Source organism: Seriola dumerili, unplaced genomic scaffold (assembly GCF_002260705.1).
Source record: "Seriola dumerili isolate Sdu_G_001 unplaced genomic scaffold, Sdu_1.0 BDQW01000111.1, whole genome shotgun sequence".
Taxonomy (NCBI): domain Eukaryota; kingdom Metazoa; phylum Chordata; class Actinopteri; order Carangiformes; family Carangidae; genus Seriola; species Seriola dumerili.
The window spans coordinates 795,787-811,675 of NW_019174366.1; the positions used below are offsets into that span (position 1 = coordinate 795,787).

The 15,889-nt window shown below is 40.0% G+C and overlaps 1 protein-coding gene across 2 annotated transcripts in view; it reads left to right on the forward strand.

Annotated features, from left to right (window-relative positions):
- The window catches only part of rap1gds1 (Rap1 GTPase-GDP dissociation stimulator 1), a 34,240-nt gene extending 18,866 nt beyond the window's left edge, over positions 1–15,374 (forward strand). The window contains exons 7-15 of one of the 2 annotated variants that reach the window (XM_022747870.1): positions 1,009–1,134; positions 3,385–3,528; positions 4,996–5,127; positions 5,333–5,467; positions 8,835–8,960; positions 9,564–9,703; positions 10,545–10,671; positions 11,121–11,249; positions 12,670–15,374. In XM_022747870.1, coding sequence (XP_022603591.1) covers positions 1,009–1,134; positions 3,385–3,528; positions 4,996–5,127; positions 5,333–5,467; positions 8,835–8,960; positions 9,564–9,703; positions 10,545–10,671; positions 11,121–11,249; positions 12,670–12,797 — 1,187 coding nt within the window. In that variant the 3' untranslated portion in view covers positions 12,798–15,374. The remainder of the gene's footprint in view (positions 1–1,008; positions 1,135–3,384; positions 3,529–4,995; positions 5,128–5,332; positions 5,468–8,834; positions 8,961–9,563; positions 9,704–10,544; positions 10,672–11,120; positions 11,250–12,669) is intronic. The other variant, XM_022747871.1, reaches the window with a different exon arrangement.
- Positions 15,375–15,889: the final 515 nt, after the last annotated feature.

Here is a 15,889-nt window from a genome sequence, read left to right on the forward strand (position 1 = left end):
GTCTTCTTTAACTAAGAACTGAGTAAAATGTCTGAATACTTACATTAGTGTGATAATTACATTTTTTTTTTACATTTTTGCTAAATTTCTAAAATTCTATTATCACTTTGTCATTATGAAGTACTGAGTGAAGACTGATGAGGGGAAATATGATTTTTAAAATTTTGGCATAAAACACCAACATAACACTGTGAAGAAATCGAAGGGGTCTGAAGACTTTGTGAATGAGCTGTAGATATTTTTCCAGATATATTGAAGCAGTTTTTGATTGTGTTGGTTTAGGATCATTGAAGAAATATTTATTTTATATTTTCTGCATTTCATGATGACACTCCATTTTCTAGTTTCTAGACAGGGAACTTATTTCAACATAGCCAGTCAAATAATTTAATTATCAACTATATTAGCAAAATGCAAGGGGAAAAATTCATAGTTTTATGTTAAGGGGTTACAGTGTGGCTATGGCGTCTATGAAACAGCTAAAATCTGAAATTGAACCATAAATCAAAAACGTTCCACTTTCTATTGTAGGATTGTCTTGAACTTCATGGGTCGAGTATCAACTCAGTTTAATAGCCAGAAGGCCTGAGAGCCACAATGTTTCTTCCTTTAGCTTTCTTGCGCTTTCTGCTAATGTTTCATTCTTATCAATGAATGTTAACATATTTTGTGTTGCATGTTGTCTGAACAACCCGAGCAAGTGTTTGTCACTCAAACACACATAAAACATTTCCTTTAAATTTTATATATTTCTTTTTTTCTCTCTTTCAGCAATAAAAAATGTTTATAAATGTAAAATGATTTTTGACTAATTGTGATTTCATTTGGAGAGTTCCTACTGCAGAAACCTCACATGCAGAAAATGGGCTCATTAACCTGAGTTGAAAGCACATTAAATGTATTGGGTTAAACAAGAGAGTGCAGACAAAGTGTAGTTTGGGACGTGGAGACTGTAAAGGACAGAGTCTCTGTTATGACATGCCTGGGATAATCCTCTTGTGTTTTCAGAGTCCAGCAAAGAGCAGTTTGCCTCCACCAACATAGCTGAGGAGCTGGTGCGTCTTTTCCAGAAGCAGACAGAGCATGAGAAGAAGGAGATGATTTTTGAGGTCCTGGCTCCACTTGCAGAAAATGGTAATGTGCTTTTTTCATTATTAAGCTCTACAAAAGGCCACTTCCGCTGTATGGGAAGTATGATTTCACACACGGTAAAGTGACAGACAGCAGTGTTCCCTCATGCCTTTAGATGAAAATCATGTCCATCTACTGTGCAGTCATTTATCCGCTCAGTGTGAGTCATGCTTTCCAGGCTAGCCACTAACTGCACAGTCATGGCAGACAGCTCCTGCGTTTGCTCAGCTGCTCTTTTTTAAACATGTCATCAGCGTGTGTGTGTGTGTGTGTGTGTGTGTGTGTGTGTGTGTGTGTGTCTGTGTCTGTGTGTGTGTGTGTCTGTGTGTGTGTGTGTGTCTGTGTGTGTGTGTGTGTCTGCAGAGAGAGCATCTTACTGACTGTTGTTATCACCATTCAAGGCACACTGGGTGCTCCCACATTGTCAGTCTCCAGGACAACGTCCTACTTAACTCCTCTAGAGAAACCTCTCTCGCCAGCTTTTTCATTTCTTATTCTGTGTGTTGTTTATTCTGTGTGGTTTCTAGAAAAACAACTGAACACTTATTATTTGAAAAAGTCAAAAAGCATAATAAGATGGATTATTTACTGCACTGATGTGGTAAATGTGGTTTCAAAATTATAAAAAAAATATTTCCTGCATATTTCTGCAAGAAGCAGTTATTTTTGTTATCAGTTAATCTATTAATTGTTTGTTTGGTCTATAAAATCTCAGCAAAAAGTATAAATTCCCATTACAGGTTTCCAGAGTTCATAGTGACATCTTAGGATGTCTTGTTTTGTCTGGTCAGCAAGGGTTAACTGTATAGACATTTCAGTAGACCTTACTGTACCATATCTGTTCTGATTTTTGCTGTCATTTTCCTCTTGATTTCTTATTTTAAAAGTTTGTTTTCAAGTCCCAAAACAGATGATATGTGTTCCACAAGGATCCGTTTTGGGTACCATGTTGTTTACTCTTTACATAAATGATATTTATTTTCCTACTAAGTACTACAGTGTGTGTTTTTATGCTGATGACACTCTCTTGTATGCTGTTGGCTCTACTACAAACAGACCTCTACCAGTTCCCAGTCTGCTTCCATTGACCTCCAGACCTCTTTTTTTTACTTTTATTTTCAGTATCTTTAGTACTTTTTTTCCAAAACTACAGTGCACAGAGCAGCAAAATGATTGCAACAGTAAAACAAATATTGCTTGCATATTAACATGTTAGTATCCATAGTTATAGACTTGGATTATCAGTCTTTTTATGTTGAAGAAAAAAAAAACAGTTAAAGGAAGGCAAATGGGATTTTAAGCTGCAACTGTGCAAACCACCAACCAGTATTTGTCATTTCCTGTTATTTCCTCTGGCAGATCACCCAAATAAAGTGATATGCATGTCAGTGGAATCTGTAGCCCCAGAGTTTGTTGTGTAAGTTTCCAGACATTTCCCCAAAAGATCTTTTTGAACAGGCCCAAAAAAATGTGGCAGTGGCCTCCAGACCTCTTTCATTAAGTTAAAGCTTGTTCTAAACTCCAAAGGAGAAAATGTTTGCATTTAACAAGAGCACAAACCTCTGATGTTGAAATTCTCACAGATACAATACAGCATTATAGATACTAAGGCATTTGGTTAGATAGCAGATTGTAGTTTTTAATGCAATTATAAACGTTCATTCATCACATTGGATGAAATTTTTTTACCATTCATTTAATAACATGAATTTCATAACATGAACAGAATTGTGACCAAAATGTATACTAAGTAGTTACAGTTCCAATCTATTTTTCAGTGACCTCTTGTGGACAAACTATGTAATGGTGACACCGTTTCTAAATGACCAGAATGTTGTTCTGTTCAGCCGTTATATTTACTGCTACTGATATATCTTCAGTCAGCTGATACTGATTGATGTGGCAGCCATGCAGATTTATCAGCTCCAACAATAGACCAATATACATCCACATGACTGTCTAGACTGGGTTGTAGATATACTGTCTCCTCATCCTGCTATACTTAAACCAATGGATGCCATTTACCTCCTGAATGAATAAATAAAGCTTAACGAAGTAACTTGCCAACATTGCATTATTATGCTTCATATGCTGTGCTGTTGGTGCATTGGGCCGTGACAAGTCTCGTGTGTGCTAATGGTGTCATATGATGCACATCATATGATGCAGCAGTGCACTGCAGCATGAGTGTGTTTCAGACATAGCTGCTGGCTGTAGTCTTCTCTGAATGTGTTGCCCTCCTTGCCCTGCCAGATGTGATAAAGCTGCAGCTGGTTGAGGCAGGCCTGGTGGAGTGTCTGCTGGAGGTGGTGGCTCAGACTGTGGACGGAGAAAGGGAGGAAGACATTGCCCAACTCAAGACAGCCTCGGACCTCATGGTTCTCCTGCTCCTGGGAGGTAAACACCAGAACACCAGGGTCTGGAATGTATGGACTGGGAAGCTACAAATGAATTGCCCATGGGGGATAAATAAAGTTGTCTGAACTGAACTGAACTGAACTGACCAGTATCTGGAGCCAATTTTAACTCCTAATAATTTGTTTTAGTTTCATCAGTTCATCAGTATAAAAAACAGTGAAGGTGTTCAGCTACAAAAACACATATTCATCCACTTCCAGTGCACACTGTCAGCACAGAAATGCAGATTCAGATTACCTACGAATCTGGATCGAAGAGGAACCTTGTGTTAACAGTAATTAAAATTCATACTTTCTTCCTCTGTCATTACTGTTGCAGCACAGATGCTTCAGGAAACCGTACAAGGCCATGTGGGGAAAGAATCATCCTTAAACTGCCTTAATTAGCAGATGAAAATTTCACCTACAGACATATGACCATAAATATAAATGCACAGAGTTGTCTGTCCAGGACAGATGTAGAGAAGGAATAATTCAACCTTCATAGAAATATTTTATTGCAGCAGAATAGACCTGTTTGTTATAAATATACATACTGGCCTCTCTGCCACTAGTCTTACCAAACCCATCAGTCACATGCTCCTCATTACGTTCTTCTATTCTATTCTATTCTATTCTATTCTATTCTTTCTTCATTGAAAGTGATTGGTCAACGTGTTCCAACGTTCCAACGTGTTAAAATGGGGTGTGGTCAGGAACATTGGTGGTACATTGATCTTGAGGATTTACACACAATGCTGAGACAGTGATATGAAAAGCAGTGCTGTGAATGGTGCGCGGTGATAATGTTTGTTGTCCAACTTTGATGTATCGAAAATGATTTGATTGTAAAATTGCACAAAGGCCTGACAAAGTATGATATGGAAGTGATTTGAAAAGACGTTTAAAACTTAAAGATAAAGATGATAACTCTCTCACTTTCCCCCTGGTCTACACAGCACTTGACACCAGATTTTATTTTTTCGCTTGTGGTTCGGACCAATCAGTGTGTATGAGGGAGGAACTACTGGCAGCTATGGCTGAGAGAGGTGACTACTCATGAACAACAATGATGGCTCCTAAAGAGCTCAGTGTAGATGCTGCTACACCACCAGTTATATCAGAACTGGAGAGTATTTCTTCATTGAAAGAAATAGTCTAGAGGATGCAGAATCGGATTGGTTGTACTTAGCCCATGATAGACAGATGGTTCGTCCAATTATTTTTTTGAAAGCGCCTGCCCTTTCCAAACAGTTTCCAATGAAGCCTTCCAGATGTTTTCTGTGTAACAAACCATCTACCGTGTAAAAAATAACCATGGTTCAGTCCCTCAGTGAGACTAACAACAAACACAATACACTTCTGAAGCTGCTCTTAGATGGGTTAACAGTCAAGTGTTGCTTCATAACACAGAGTGAAAAAATTAGCTGTATGCTGTTACTGTAACCTGTATTCCCTCTGTGTGTAGATGAGTCCATGCAGAAACTGTTTGAGGGGGGGAAGGGCAGTGTCTTCCAGAGGGTCCTGTCCTGGATACCGTCTCATAACCATCAGCTGCAGCTGGCGGGGGCTCTGGCCATCGCCAACTTTGCTCGTAATGGTAAGCTTTACTTTACACTGTTTCAAGATGAGCCAAAGTCGTGCTGCTGCTGTTCTCATCTCATTCTGTGTCTTCAACCACTTTGAATATATATAACACTATTAATCACAGGCTTGATGCAGTAGCCAGCACTTGTCTGACTTCCTCTTGAAGAGTAGTCTCTGACACAACAATACGGTTTCTACTTTCCTTGTATTTTGTACAGATGGAAACTGCATCCACATGGTGGACACTGGTATTGTGCAGAAGCTCCTGGAGCTGCTGGATCGGCACGTTGAAGAAGGCAATGTCACTGTTCAACACGCAGCTCTCAGTGCCCTGAGGAACCTGGCCATACCTGGTGAGCTGCTACACCATGAGCCAAACATAGAGAAGTCTGCGCACACACCAGGATCTATTGAGGGCTAAGTTTGACGTCTGTGTTAATACATCAATTTTGAACGTCTCAAGGCTCATTTATGCTCTACACCAGATACTCATACGGATACAGACGGAGCCTTCTGTCTGTACTCTGTGTTCATTTCATGCATATTTCTGCACGTATCCTGGAAGCGTATGGATATTTACCACACATAGTAGTAGCACCGGAAACCGCGGGGGCAGTGTCAAGCAGTGTAGCCCACAGTTCAAGCCAAATCAGCAAAATACAACGAAGAAGAAAACTTTGGAAAATGGCGGAACTTTTTCAGGAAAGATTGTGCGACTTGGTGAGAAATTCTAAACATATATATGATGTTACCTCACTGGGGCCAAGGACAGACAACTACTAGACAACAGCTGGACAGAGATCAGATGAGAACTGTATTTTCTGACTCAGAGTGGCACCCTCTAGTGGATGCATTGTTTAATATCCATCCCAATGTAAAGGATGCGTGTGAGTATGTGGTCAGTGAAGGTTATAATGTTTAAAATGTATGCATCTATTTTTATACGTAAAGGAAGCATAAATGAGCCTTTAAGGCATTTAAATTTGGGTGCTATAACTTCATCAGTTTCTTAGGGGAAACCGTAGAGACCTTAATCATTTCATCATTAATCATTAAGAGAAGAAACAATTCCCCATTCAACCTACCTATGAGTTGAGGTTAGGGATATTCACATTATTAATAATAATGATAATTCAGTAAGCTTTTGATTTCAGTGTAAACTGTTTAAGGTCTGATTAGATCTGATTAGTGGCGAGAGTGTTTTCCTGTTGAATGAAAACACACACGTTGTTAACCTTCTGGACAGGAATGAGGGCCTGTATTGAATCTAGAGACAGAGCAGGTGAGGGGGCGGAGCCTGAGTGGAGCACCTGACCACTCACAAATTGTGTATACAAACAGATACTAGAAACTACTTAAACAGATGTCACTCAAATCCGCACAGATTCACCGCTCACAATGTTGCATTGCTTCAGATTGTCTTTCACAAGTTTCAGTGATTTAGTCGGGAGCTTTAACTAATTCTTGACCCCCCCCCTCAGCACAAATGGACTGTCCCAAATACTGATTCACTGTTGAAACATGATAGGTACGTAGCCCAAACGTACCCACCAGGGGTTTTCCTGGCCAAAAATTAGGCAGGGGTGGTACTAAACCGCGAATTACTAAAAAGTGATTTTAAAATCATGTAAACGTACACTCGTTAATACACTCCTAAAGACTTGGTACTCTCACCTTGACTCCTCTCTCGTGCTCTGATCCTCTCCTCCACCGGCACCTTCCACTTGTGGCTGAGAACTAGGCCTACTGTCAGTCCTGACACATTAACCCTATCTCGTCAGTAACATGAATTAACTTTTTTTCCCATATTAGAAGAAATAATGATGTCTGCACTCTGCACTGTTTCACCTGTCCTCGTGATTCTCCTCCTCGCGAACTCGTTTTAAAATAATCTTTGATTTGGGACATTTCTACAAAAAGAAAAACATACACGATGGGATGTAACATTCATTTAGAGAATCTTTTCACGAAGCTGGGGGTGCTTGGGTATAAAAGAGATAATATTCACTCTTTTGAAAAGCAGCAAAATCAGGTGGCCGCCTCCTTCTGCAAGCAGAAAGTCGTTTGGGCGTTCGTATTCTTCTTCTTTGGCAATTTCGGATGGCTCTGTCTGATGCACGGATTACGATGCAGCGCCAATACATTGCCGTAGTACAAACATCAAATCCACTGAGTACTGAGAAAACAAGTAGTAGAATTTTGTCGGGAGGCGGCTCGCAATTCTTTATGCAGGAAAAACCCTGTCCACTAGCGAGAGCCCACATGACCACAATATACATAAATCCAAAGTATATGAAATGTAGCCCCTCTGTCAAAAAGGGGGGTGGATATGTAGATGCCAACCAATAGCATGGAAGTATTAATGGTTCAAACGCCTTAAGATATTCAAAATTGGTGTGTAAACACGGTATTTTCTGCCGTCTTAAGACATGCAAATGTGTCGTATTAACACGGACGTCATGGTAGACATTTTAGACCAATTTGTGTTCCATACAAGATCTGTCACAGAGGTCTTAATGGATCCACTTGGTTCTTAGTAATGGAGACCTGACCAACTGGGGTACCAATGTCCTTCAGCAGCTCTTTAGTCTGTGTGTCAATAGATCTGATACGTTAAAGGAACCAAGTGCACCCTTATTTTAATGCCTCTGTGACAGTGACAGCCGTGGCCGGAGATAATGTATCGGCTTTTTCGTCTGTCCCGTTCTCGTGAACGTATATGAGTGAATCTTTTTATATTTGGTACAAACATTCACTTGGACTCAAGGATAAACTGATTAGATTTTAGTGGGGATTTTAGTGCCACTGTGACTTCACAAAACATGCTTTTGACCTTGTGAATGTGATATTTCAAGCAATACTGCAATACTGGCATCATATGTTGTTTATCAAAGGGTTGAGCTCATTACTGTCATCACTGCAGTGTTTTTTTCTTTTTCTTTTTTTTTCATTTTTTTGCATGTGTGTGATATGAAATATGAATTTAATAATGGTTGTTTAGTTCTCATCACTGACTGTGTTCCATCCACACAAAAAAAGAATTGACCATTAGTTATTTGATAATTGATAATTCATAAGAAAAAAGAAGAAAATCCACACCGTCACAGCCGTTTACACACATTCATTTGTGCTGGATGGATGAACTGATTAGAATTTGGAGGTCAAAGGTCACTGTGACCTCGCAAGACACGATTTTGGACAAAACTCAAGAATTCATAGGGTAATCATTGGATACACTAATAATAGAATAAAATGATGACGTTTGTATCCAAAAGGTCAAAGGTCAACTTCAAGGTGACATCACAATGTTCTGCATGACCAGTTATTACCATATTTCCTGTAACTCCATCAGTTGGTGGAGGTGGTTGTTCTAGTTTGAATTTAATTTCTGCACATTAGTACCAGAAATTTTTCCATGGGTTCTGTTCTGTTTTAGATAGGATCCAAATGTTTTCTCTTACATGCACATTTTATATTACATATATATATATATATATATATTGTGGGCACATTTTTCTAACCTCAGCTTTGTATTTTGAGAGTTGCCATGTGTAATTATTGTCTTGAATGTGAGATGGTACTACTGATGGTTAATGTTAACGTTATAGTGTAGAACACAAAAAAAAACTGCAAAGAATGATCTGATAATCAATGAAAATCTTTTGTATATTTTTTTGTCAGAACAGTGTTTACATTAACTCTGTTGTTCCTCCTTTCCAGTGGTAAACAAGTCCAAGATGCTGTCAGCGGGCGTAGCAGATGTGGTGCTGAAGTTTTTGCAATCAGAGATGCCTCCAGTACAATTTAAACTTTTGGGAACATTACGTATGCTCATCGATACACAAGGTAGAAATTTAATCATTTCTTTGAATCCTTGAAAGTCTTGAAAAACCGACTCTGATAACACAACATCAGCAATGAAACATGGTCAGTATCCTGTTGTCATGATCCACAGACCAGTTCACTCAGTTTGAAGTCCCTGTGAAAGATATTCCAAGCAAAGGGCCGATATTAAGTATTATCGTGTATGGTATTATTTTGGCTGGACTGACTGGAGATATTACATTTTGGATATCACCCAAACCCAACAGCAATTATTAGTTCTTTTACCCCAGCTCTGTTTAAGTTATGGTGTGATAATCAAAAGAGATTCTTGTCACTCAGTCTGAGTGACATAGACACACAAATATGGAAACACAGATGGTTTCATATCAGAATGTCTCCAAAATCAGAATTAAAAATGTGATTCACTGTGATTGACTGCTGCACCATGGCTTAGAAGAAAGTCAGTTTGCTTCTCATCTAAAATTCATTTAATATATTTCAAAAAATAATATGTATTTGAACCAAATGAAATGTGGTTATTTATTTTGGAACTGAAGTTACTGCTCTAGGTGACAGTAGACACCACAATAAGTAATCTTGAGTGCTGTGTGTGTGTTGGATTAGCTGAAGCAGCTGACCAGTTGGGGACCAATGGGAAACTGGTGGAGAGACTAGTGGAGTGGTGTGAAGCCAAAGATCATGCAGGAGTGATGGGCGAGTCCAACAGGCTCCTGTCAGCCCTCATCCGACACAGCAAGTCCAAGGTCAGACTCCACGCTTCACATCAGCTGATTTCCTCTGCAGCTTCCAGGCTAATCAACCACTGTCACTAACTCTCTGTAAAAGGACATTAGCTTAGCTGGCCTAGCAGTATTAAGGCTACAAACAGCCCATAATTCAACACTATAAAATACCATTGTTACACTTTTGCTTACTCCATTCAAATATCTGATGTAATAAATCTAATAATTATCTAGACCTGTGATATAGGAAGACACCCAAATACAGTCTTATATTCAGGCCAATGTCCTTCCTCCCCAGAGTGGGAGAGAACTCTCAGCAGAGTCCTTCTGTTTATTCAGCTCAGGCCCTGAAGTTGCACCTAAGTCTTACAATGGAAGTGAAAACCCTTAACAGCCATGTAAGCTTTAGCATTTCCTTCCTTTAAAAACATTTGCAAAGCATATTTTTATGTTTGAAACTGTGCAGTGTCCACAGCCATGTTTACAGCTAGCACTCTTCTTCCTTACAGCCTTTGTTGCTGCACTGCTGTGTGTCTTGGTGTGCATCTGCATCCTTGTGCGTGTGCACAATATAAACAAAACAGGGACCCGATCAAAGACTCCACAGTTTGCCCTTAACTATGGGAAACACTTGCACTGAGCAAATTTAAAACTCACAAATCCAAGATTTTATGAGTTTGAAATTTAAAAAAAAAATGTTAATGTTGAAGTTGTGTTGCACCGCCATATAAACCAGTTTATGGGAAACACTGGTTTGTGTCATGATGAACACAGGAAATGACAGATTCAGATACAGAGCTGCTGTATTTATCTGAAAATACAGAAGTGGTTTATTAAAATTATCCTTTTTTGTGGATTTCAGGAAGTCGTCAGAACTGTCATCCAGGGAGGAGGAGTGAAGCATTTAGTTACCATGGCAACTAGTGAGCATATGATTATGCAGAATGAAGCACTGGTGGCTTTGGGTCTCATAGCAGCGCTTGATTTGGGTAAGTTTGCAATTTATTTAAAACAAAAACAAGTGAAATCCATTTATTTATTCAATTTTATTCAAAGTCAAGCCCACAACCAATGACGATTCTCTGAGAGACCTTCACCACCTGATTCAGGATCTGTGGAACTGCTTAAACATCTACGTAATCAGATATTGATCAGATCCAGCAGCTGCATGATATACAAAAACACATGTACTGCATCGTCTTGGGGAAATGTGTTAAAGAAAAAGCGTTTATGATGGAGGACAGGTTTAGAGTTTTTTTTTTTTTTTTTTTTAAACGTCTGATCTGGACTGAGTTTAAACAGTCTGACTCAGTCCTGTGACTTGTGAGAATGGGTGCAGGGAGCATTCCACCGGCATTATTTATCATATCCCCAAAGGTAACGTGACAATCTGCTCTGTGTCACTTAGTGGTAACACAGACTCTTTTCTGGATCTCAGTTGCAGCTGAGAAGGACTTTGTTGGAGCCAACCTGGTGTCGGTGCTTCACAAGCTGCTGTCAGATGAGAGGAGTGCTCCAGAGATCAAGTACAACTCCATGATCCTCATCTGTGCAGTCATGGGCTCAGGTGAGACTTACATATGCTTTCACCTCTGAGCTTCTCTTGGGTCTTTTTTATAGCATGAAAAAGATTATGTAGGTCATCTGTCGGTCGATACTCAACACCAAATTCCACTCTTCATCCCTCACCCCAACAAGGTCTAGAGAAACCTGGTGTCATGTTTGATAACCAGCTCTTCTTCTCTGACAGTGTTGTATCTGTCTCCTGGTTGTATCTCTTTGCTCTATACAAAATCAGAAAAATCGGGTTTTACCTGACTCAGTACACCACCCAGCTCTTGGTCCAGACCATGGTTATCTGTCACCTGTACTACTACAGTGCTCTTCTGGTGGACCTCCCCACACACACAGTGAAACCCTTACAGATGGTCCAGAATGCAGTAGCCTGTCTGGTCTTTGATCACATGTCACTCTGTTGCTAGTTCTTACTATGAACTCTCACTGCACTTCTTTACTCACTTACACACACTCACTTATTAAATAGATGTAGAACTTAGTCCTTACACCATGGTGAAGCTTCGGTGATGTCCCTCACTGTAAGTCACTTTGGATAAAAGCATCTGACAGATGAGTAAATGTAAATGTAAAAAGTATTTTATTCATATTTCACTGAGTTTTGTTTTTATTTGATTTTAAATTTGATTGTAATTACTTTCTTTACACATTTGGCTTTTAATGTGAAACATCTGCTGGGTAATGTACTGTATATTTCCACAGTATTGAGTTTAACAGTACAATATAATGTAACCACAATGAAACTCTACATTTCTGAGTAAGATGTTTCACATTAAATGTGTTCTAGCAGCTCAAAGGGATCATCCTTCACTCTCAGGCTTTTATTGTGAAACAAATTAAATACGCACTGAGGCCCTGTTCAGACCTGCATCAACATGCGTCTTCAGTGCTCTGATCACAAGTGATCAGCTGTAAGTCTGTCTGTTCACACATAAAATGTGTCTCAGTGACCCCTTGTGATCAGACCTCACTTCCTGCTTTATATGCCAATAAACAGGGATGTCATTGTGCTTGTGTGTATGGGTGTGTGAGAGAGAGCGGTATGGAGGGGTTGAGTGAATCGTTACTCTGCTCACAGCTCTACAGTGAAATTAGGTTTCATCCATTTGAAACGGTAAAATATTTTGGGTTCATGATGAAACTGTGATTGGACTAATCAGACTGTGACAGAGGACGTCAGTAGAGTAGTTGGTCCTTCAGAGGACGTCCCCACTGGTGATCAGATCACCTGAGACAGATGTTAATACCAGGACTGAACTGATCTGTACAGGTCTGAACAGGACCTAAGGTTCACTGACGGCAGATGAACACCAATCCAAAAGAAAAAAGAACATAGTCGTAGTGAGTGGTATTTGTAATGATCTGTATGTGATGGTTCACGCTGCTTCTCTTCCTGTTTCTCTTCATGTCAGAGCCTCTTCACAAAGAAGTCCAGAGCCTGGCGTTCATCGACGTGGTGTCCAAGCTGAGGGCTCATGAAAACAAGACGGTATCACACCAGGCGTCGCTCACAGAGCAGCGACTCACAGCCCAGAGCTAAATGACTGTGTCCGAGCCCAAAAACCACCCACCCACCCACTGAAATGCCTGCCTGACCACCTAATCACCCAATGACACCTCATGACCGCTCTCCCCAGTGCCCCATCTTCATGTGCCAAGGTACCATGTCTCGTTAACTGCCAGCCAGACATCCAGTTATGTCTCAACCCTCAACCCCTCTGCCCCATCCACCTCCACCAGGGTTAGACTGATGGCTTTATGTTTCTATTTAAATCATACACCTGAGCTTTTTCTAATACAACTTTTATTTTGAATGACAAGAATTCACCCAGAATTAAATAAGATGTGAGGGTGGGAAAGCCTCTGAAACTGTTTTTAGATCTACCATGGGACACCAAACTCTCCTCTGAAAGCCATAACAATGAGATTTATTTAGGTGGGTTAGCAGGTCCTCAAGGCAAGGTGAGGCAGGCTTCAGGCTTTACAGACTGACAGCCCTTAATGCTCAATGATTTATCTAGAGGTCGACACCACTGACTTGTTGGTATCTTTTTTTTTTAAATTGATGCATCAGTCTAGCCCTGGTCCCCACCTCTACTTGTGCATGCATCTTCTGCTACAAGTAGCTCCACAGGAGCTGAGGCGCCATAGACAGCCTAACGCAATAGATTAAGAGACGACACTCTTTAACGACCATAGCTGTGATCCCATCCGCCGTCAGCCACCAGTGAAAATGTGCACAAAAGAACAAAAAAAAAAAGACCTCCCTGTTGTGATTTTCTTTCATTTTTAAGAAGAAGCAGCCATCCATGATGTGCCCAGTCGTGTCCCATGTAGCTCAAGTATAAATTGACTAGAAACTGTGCATGTTTTAGTCCTGTTGAAGGTGTGCCAGTGTTCATTTTTACCTCTCTACTGCTCGCATACTCCAAAGTACAGCCTGCCCTCCTCTACTCACACCTCCTGTCTTGTTTTTGCACTTGGATCTAGAGATTTTATTCAGATTTTTAATTGCTCAGTTGTCCAAACACCCCCACCTCACCCCACTCCGGTCTGACAACTGTACAGTGAAGCTAGAGGCTCTGCAGGTTTCCACCCCCATCGCTGAAACAGAATCATGTGAGAAGATCAGGGCTGTAGTGGAGTCTAGCTTTGTTATTGAGTTCAGTTCAGCTCCACGACTGAGCGTGTGCAGGTTCATTTGAAGAAAAGGTCAAAATTGTCTTTTCCAATGGAAATATAATGATTTATAAACGTAACCATCAACACAAATGTTCAACTCTCTGCAGGGGCGCTGTCAGCCTCCATCCAGTACTGTCATACAACGTATCACAGTCTTCAGTTGCCATCTCCCAGAGGCTTTAATTGCTAAAAGGCTCATTAGATTTATTACAGTAAGAATGTAAAAATACAAACTCACTAGACAGTTGCCAATCTTCTTAGTGACATATAATGTGGGGAAAAACAATGTCAGGTGGGTGCAAAGTAACAGAAATGTGACCAAGAAAGGTCTCTTCCATCAATGTCAATGAATCATTGATTTAAGATGTTTAGTGTTAATGTGAATTAGAGACTAAATCATGTTTTTTTTTTTTTTGTCTTTTCACCCACCTAACCGTTTTCTCCCACTTTATACACGGCCGAGAAAACTGTCTATTTAACATCGGTGCAATCAGAGCACCACAGTTTGACACTTTGCATTGACAAATTTTTACAGGTTGAAAACTTTAGTTTGGTGTGCTGTGGCCAGAATTAAAGAAAATTTCAGTAAAAGATCATTTTTAAATATTTGTAGATGAGCAGGAAATGCTCTGAAGTTAAAGTCAAAGTTGGCAGGAGACTAAGAAGTTAGAAGAGAAAGCTGAAGAACATGAGTCCAGCGTCAAGATCTCACTCCCTGATCCTGTTTGAAACCACAACAGTAAGAAAAGAACTGATCTGAGTGTGTGGTGCGGCAGCGTGGCGCAAAGTCTGGGATCTGGTGAGAACAGGGAACTGAATGCAAACACAGATCACTGTCTCACTGTATATGTTCTGTTGAACACCCGTCCCCCCCGCCCCCCTCTAACCACTGCCACAGCAGCAGCAGCAGAAGAACCCCACCCCCACCCCCCTCCAGAGAACAGGTCACTCCCTCGTGTGACAGTTGGTTCTTCTAGTCAAAGGGATCCTGCAAACACCTCAGCATGTCCGACACTGTACTGACACCCTGTTAACACGCCATGGTGTGTTTCCTGGTCTGGGCCCACACTTTTTTTTAAAAAGGTATGAATGGTTATTTATCAGATTTGTGCTCTTCTGAAGACACATGCCAGTGGAAATGTATCCATAGTAACTGCGTAAATTACTATAAACTTAAATGTTTGTTGTAAATGTCATGAGTTGTACATTTGGAGGATTGTAACTCAGCAGATAATTAAAAGATGATAGCTGGTGATGGCTCATGTCTTTTATTGATTCAGTATCTCCCAGGTGGAACGTTTACATGTCACATGGATCAGTTCATTAGTTCATGTCTGATCCCATTTTTACCATCTCACAGTGAAGTCATGTTCAGACCAGATGTTAACTTAACTTTCACCTTGTGTTATTTGAGTGAATTTGACGATGTCAGCCAATAGACCAACTGTACAGATGTTAGTTTTAGCGAAGTTTTTTTTTTATCTGTATAAACATCCCCAAGAGGCAAGTGATTTTTTTTTTCTGGGGAAAAAAAACGAATGAAAAATGATTGCCCCCACAAATTCTTTTTCACTTACCTCTCGTGTCATTTTCACAAATGAAAAAAAAACTTAAAAGTTTATACGCTGATTATGACACAACATAACACAAATGTCTGATAGGATAAAATGATGAAGTGATGACATTTTATATCCAAAAGGTCAACATCACTGTGACATCATAATGTTCTGCAAAAACACCTCTGGCCATTATGCAACACTGTAACTCAGGAATAGAAGGAGAAGTTGTGACCATATTTCTGAGTTGGAAATTCTAATGTCTGTTGTCGCAGTGCATTTATGATGTATTTCATAAAGCCCCAGGATGAACACAAATTTTTACTCGAGCTCTTGGTGTCAACAGTATGGTGCAAAACAAGACCATTTAAAAACATAGTCTATAACCGTGACT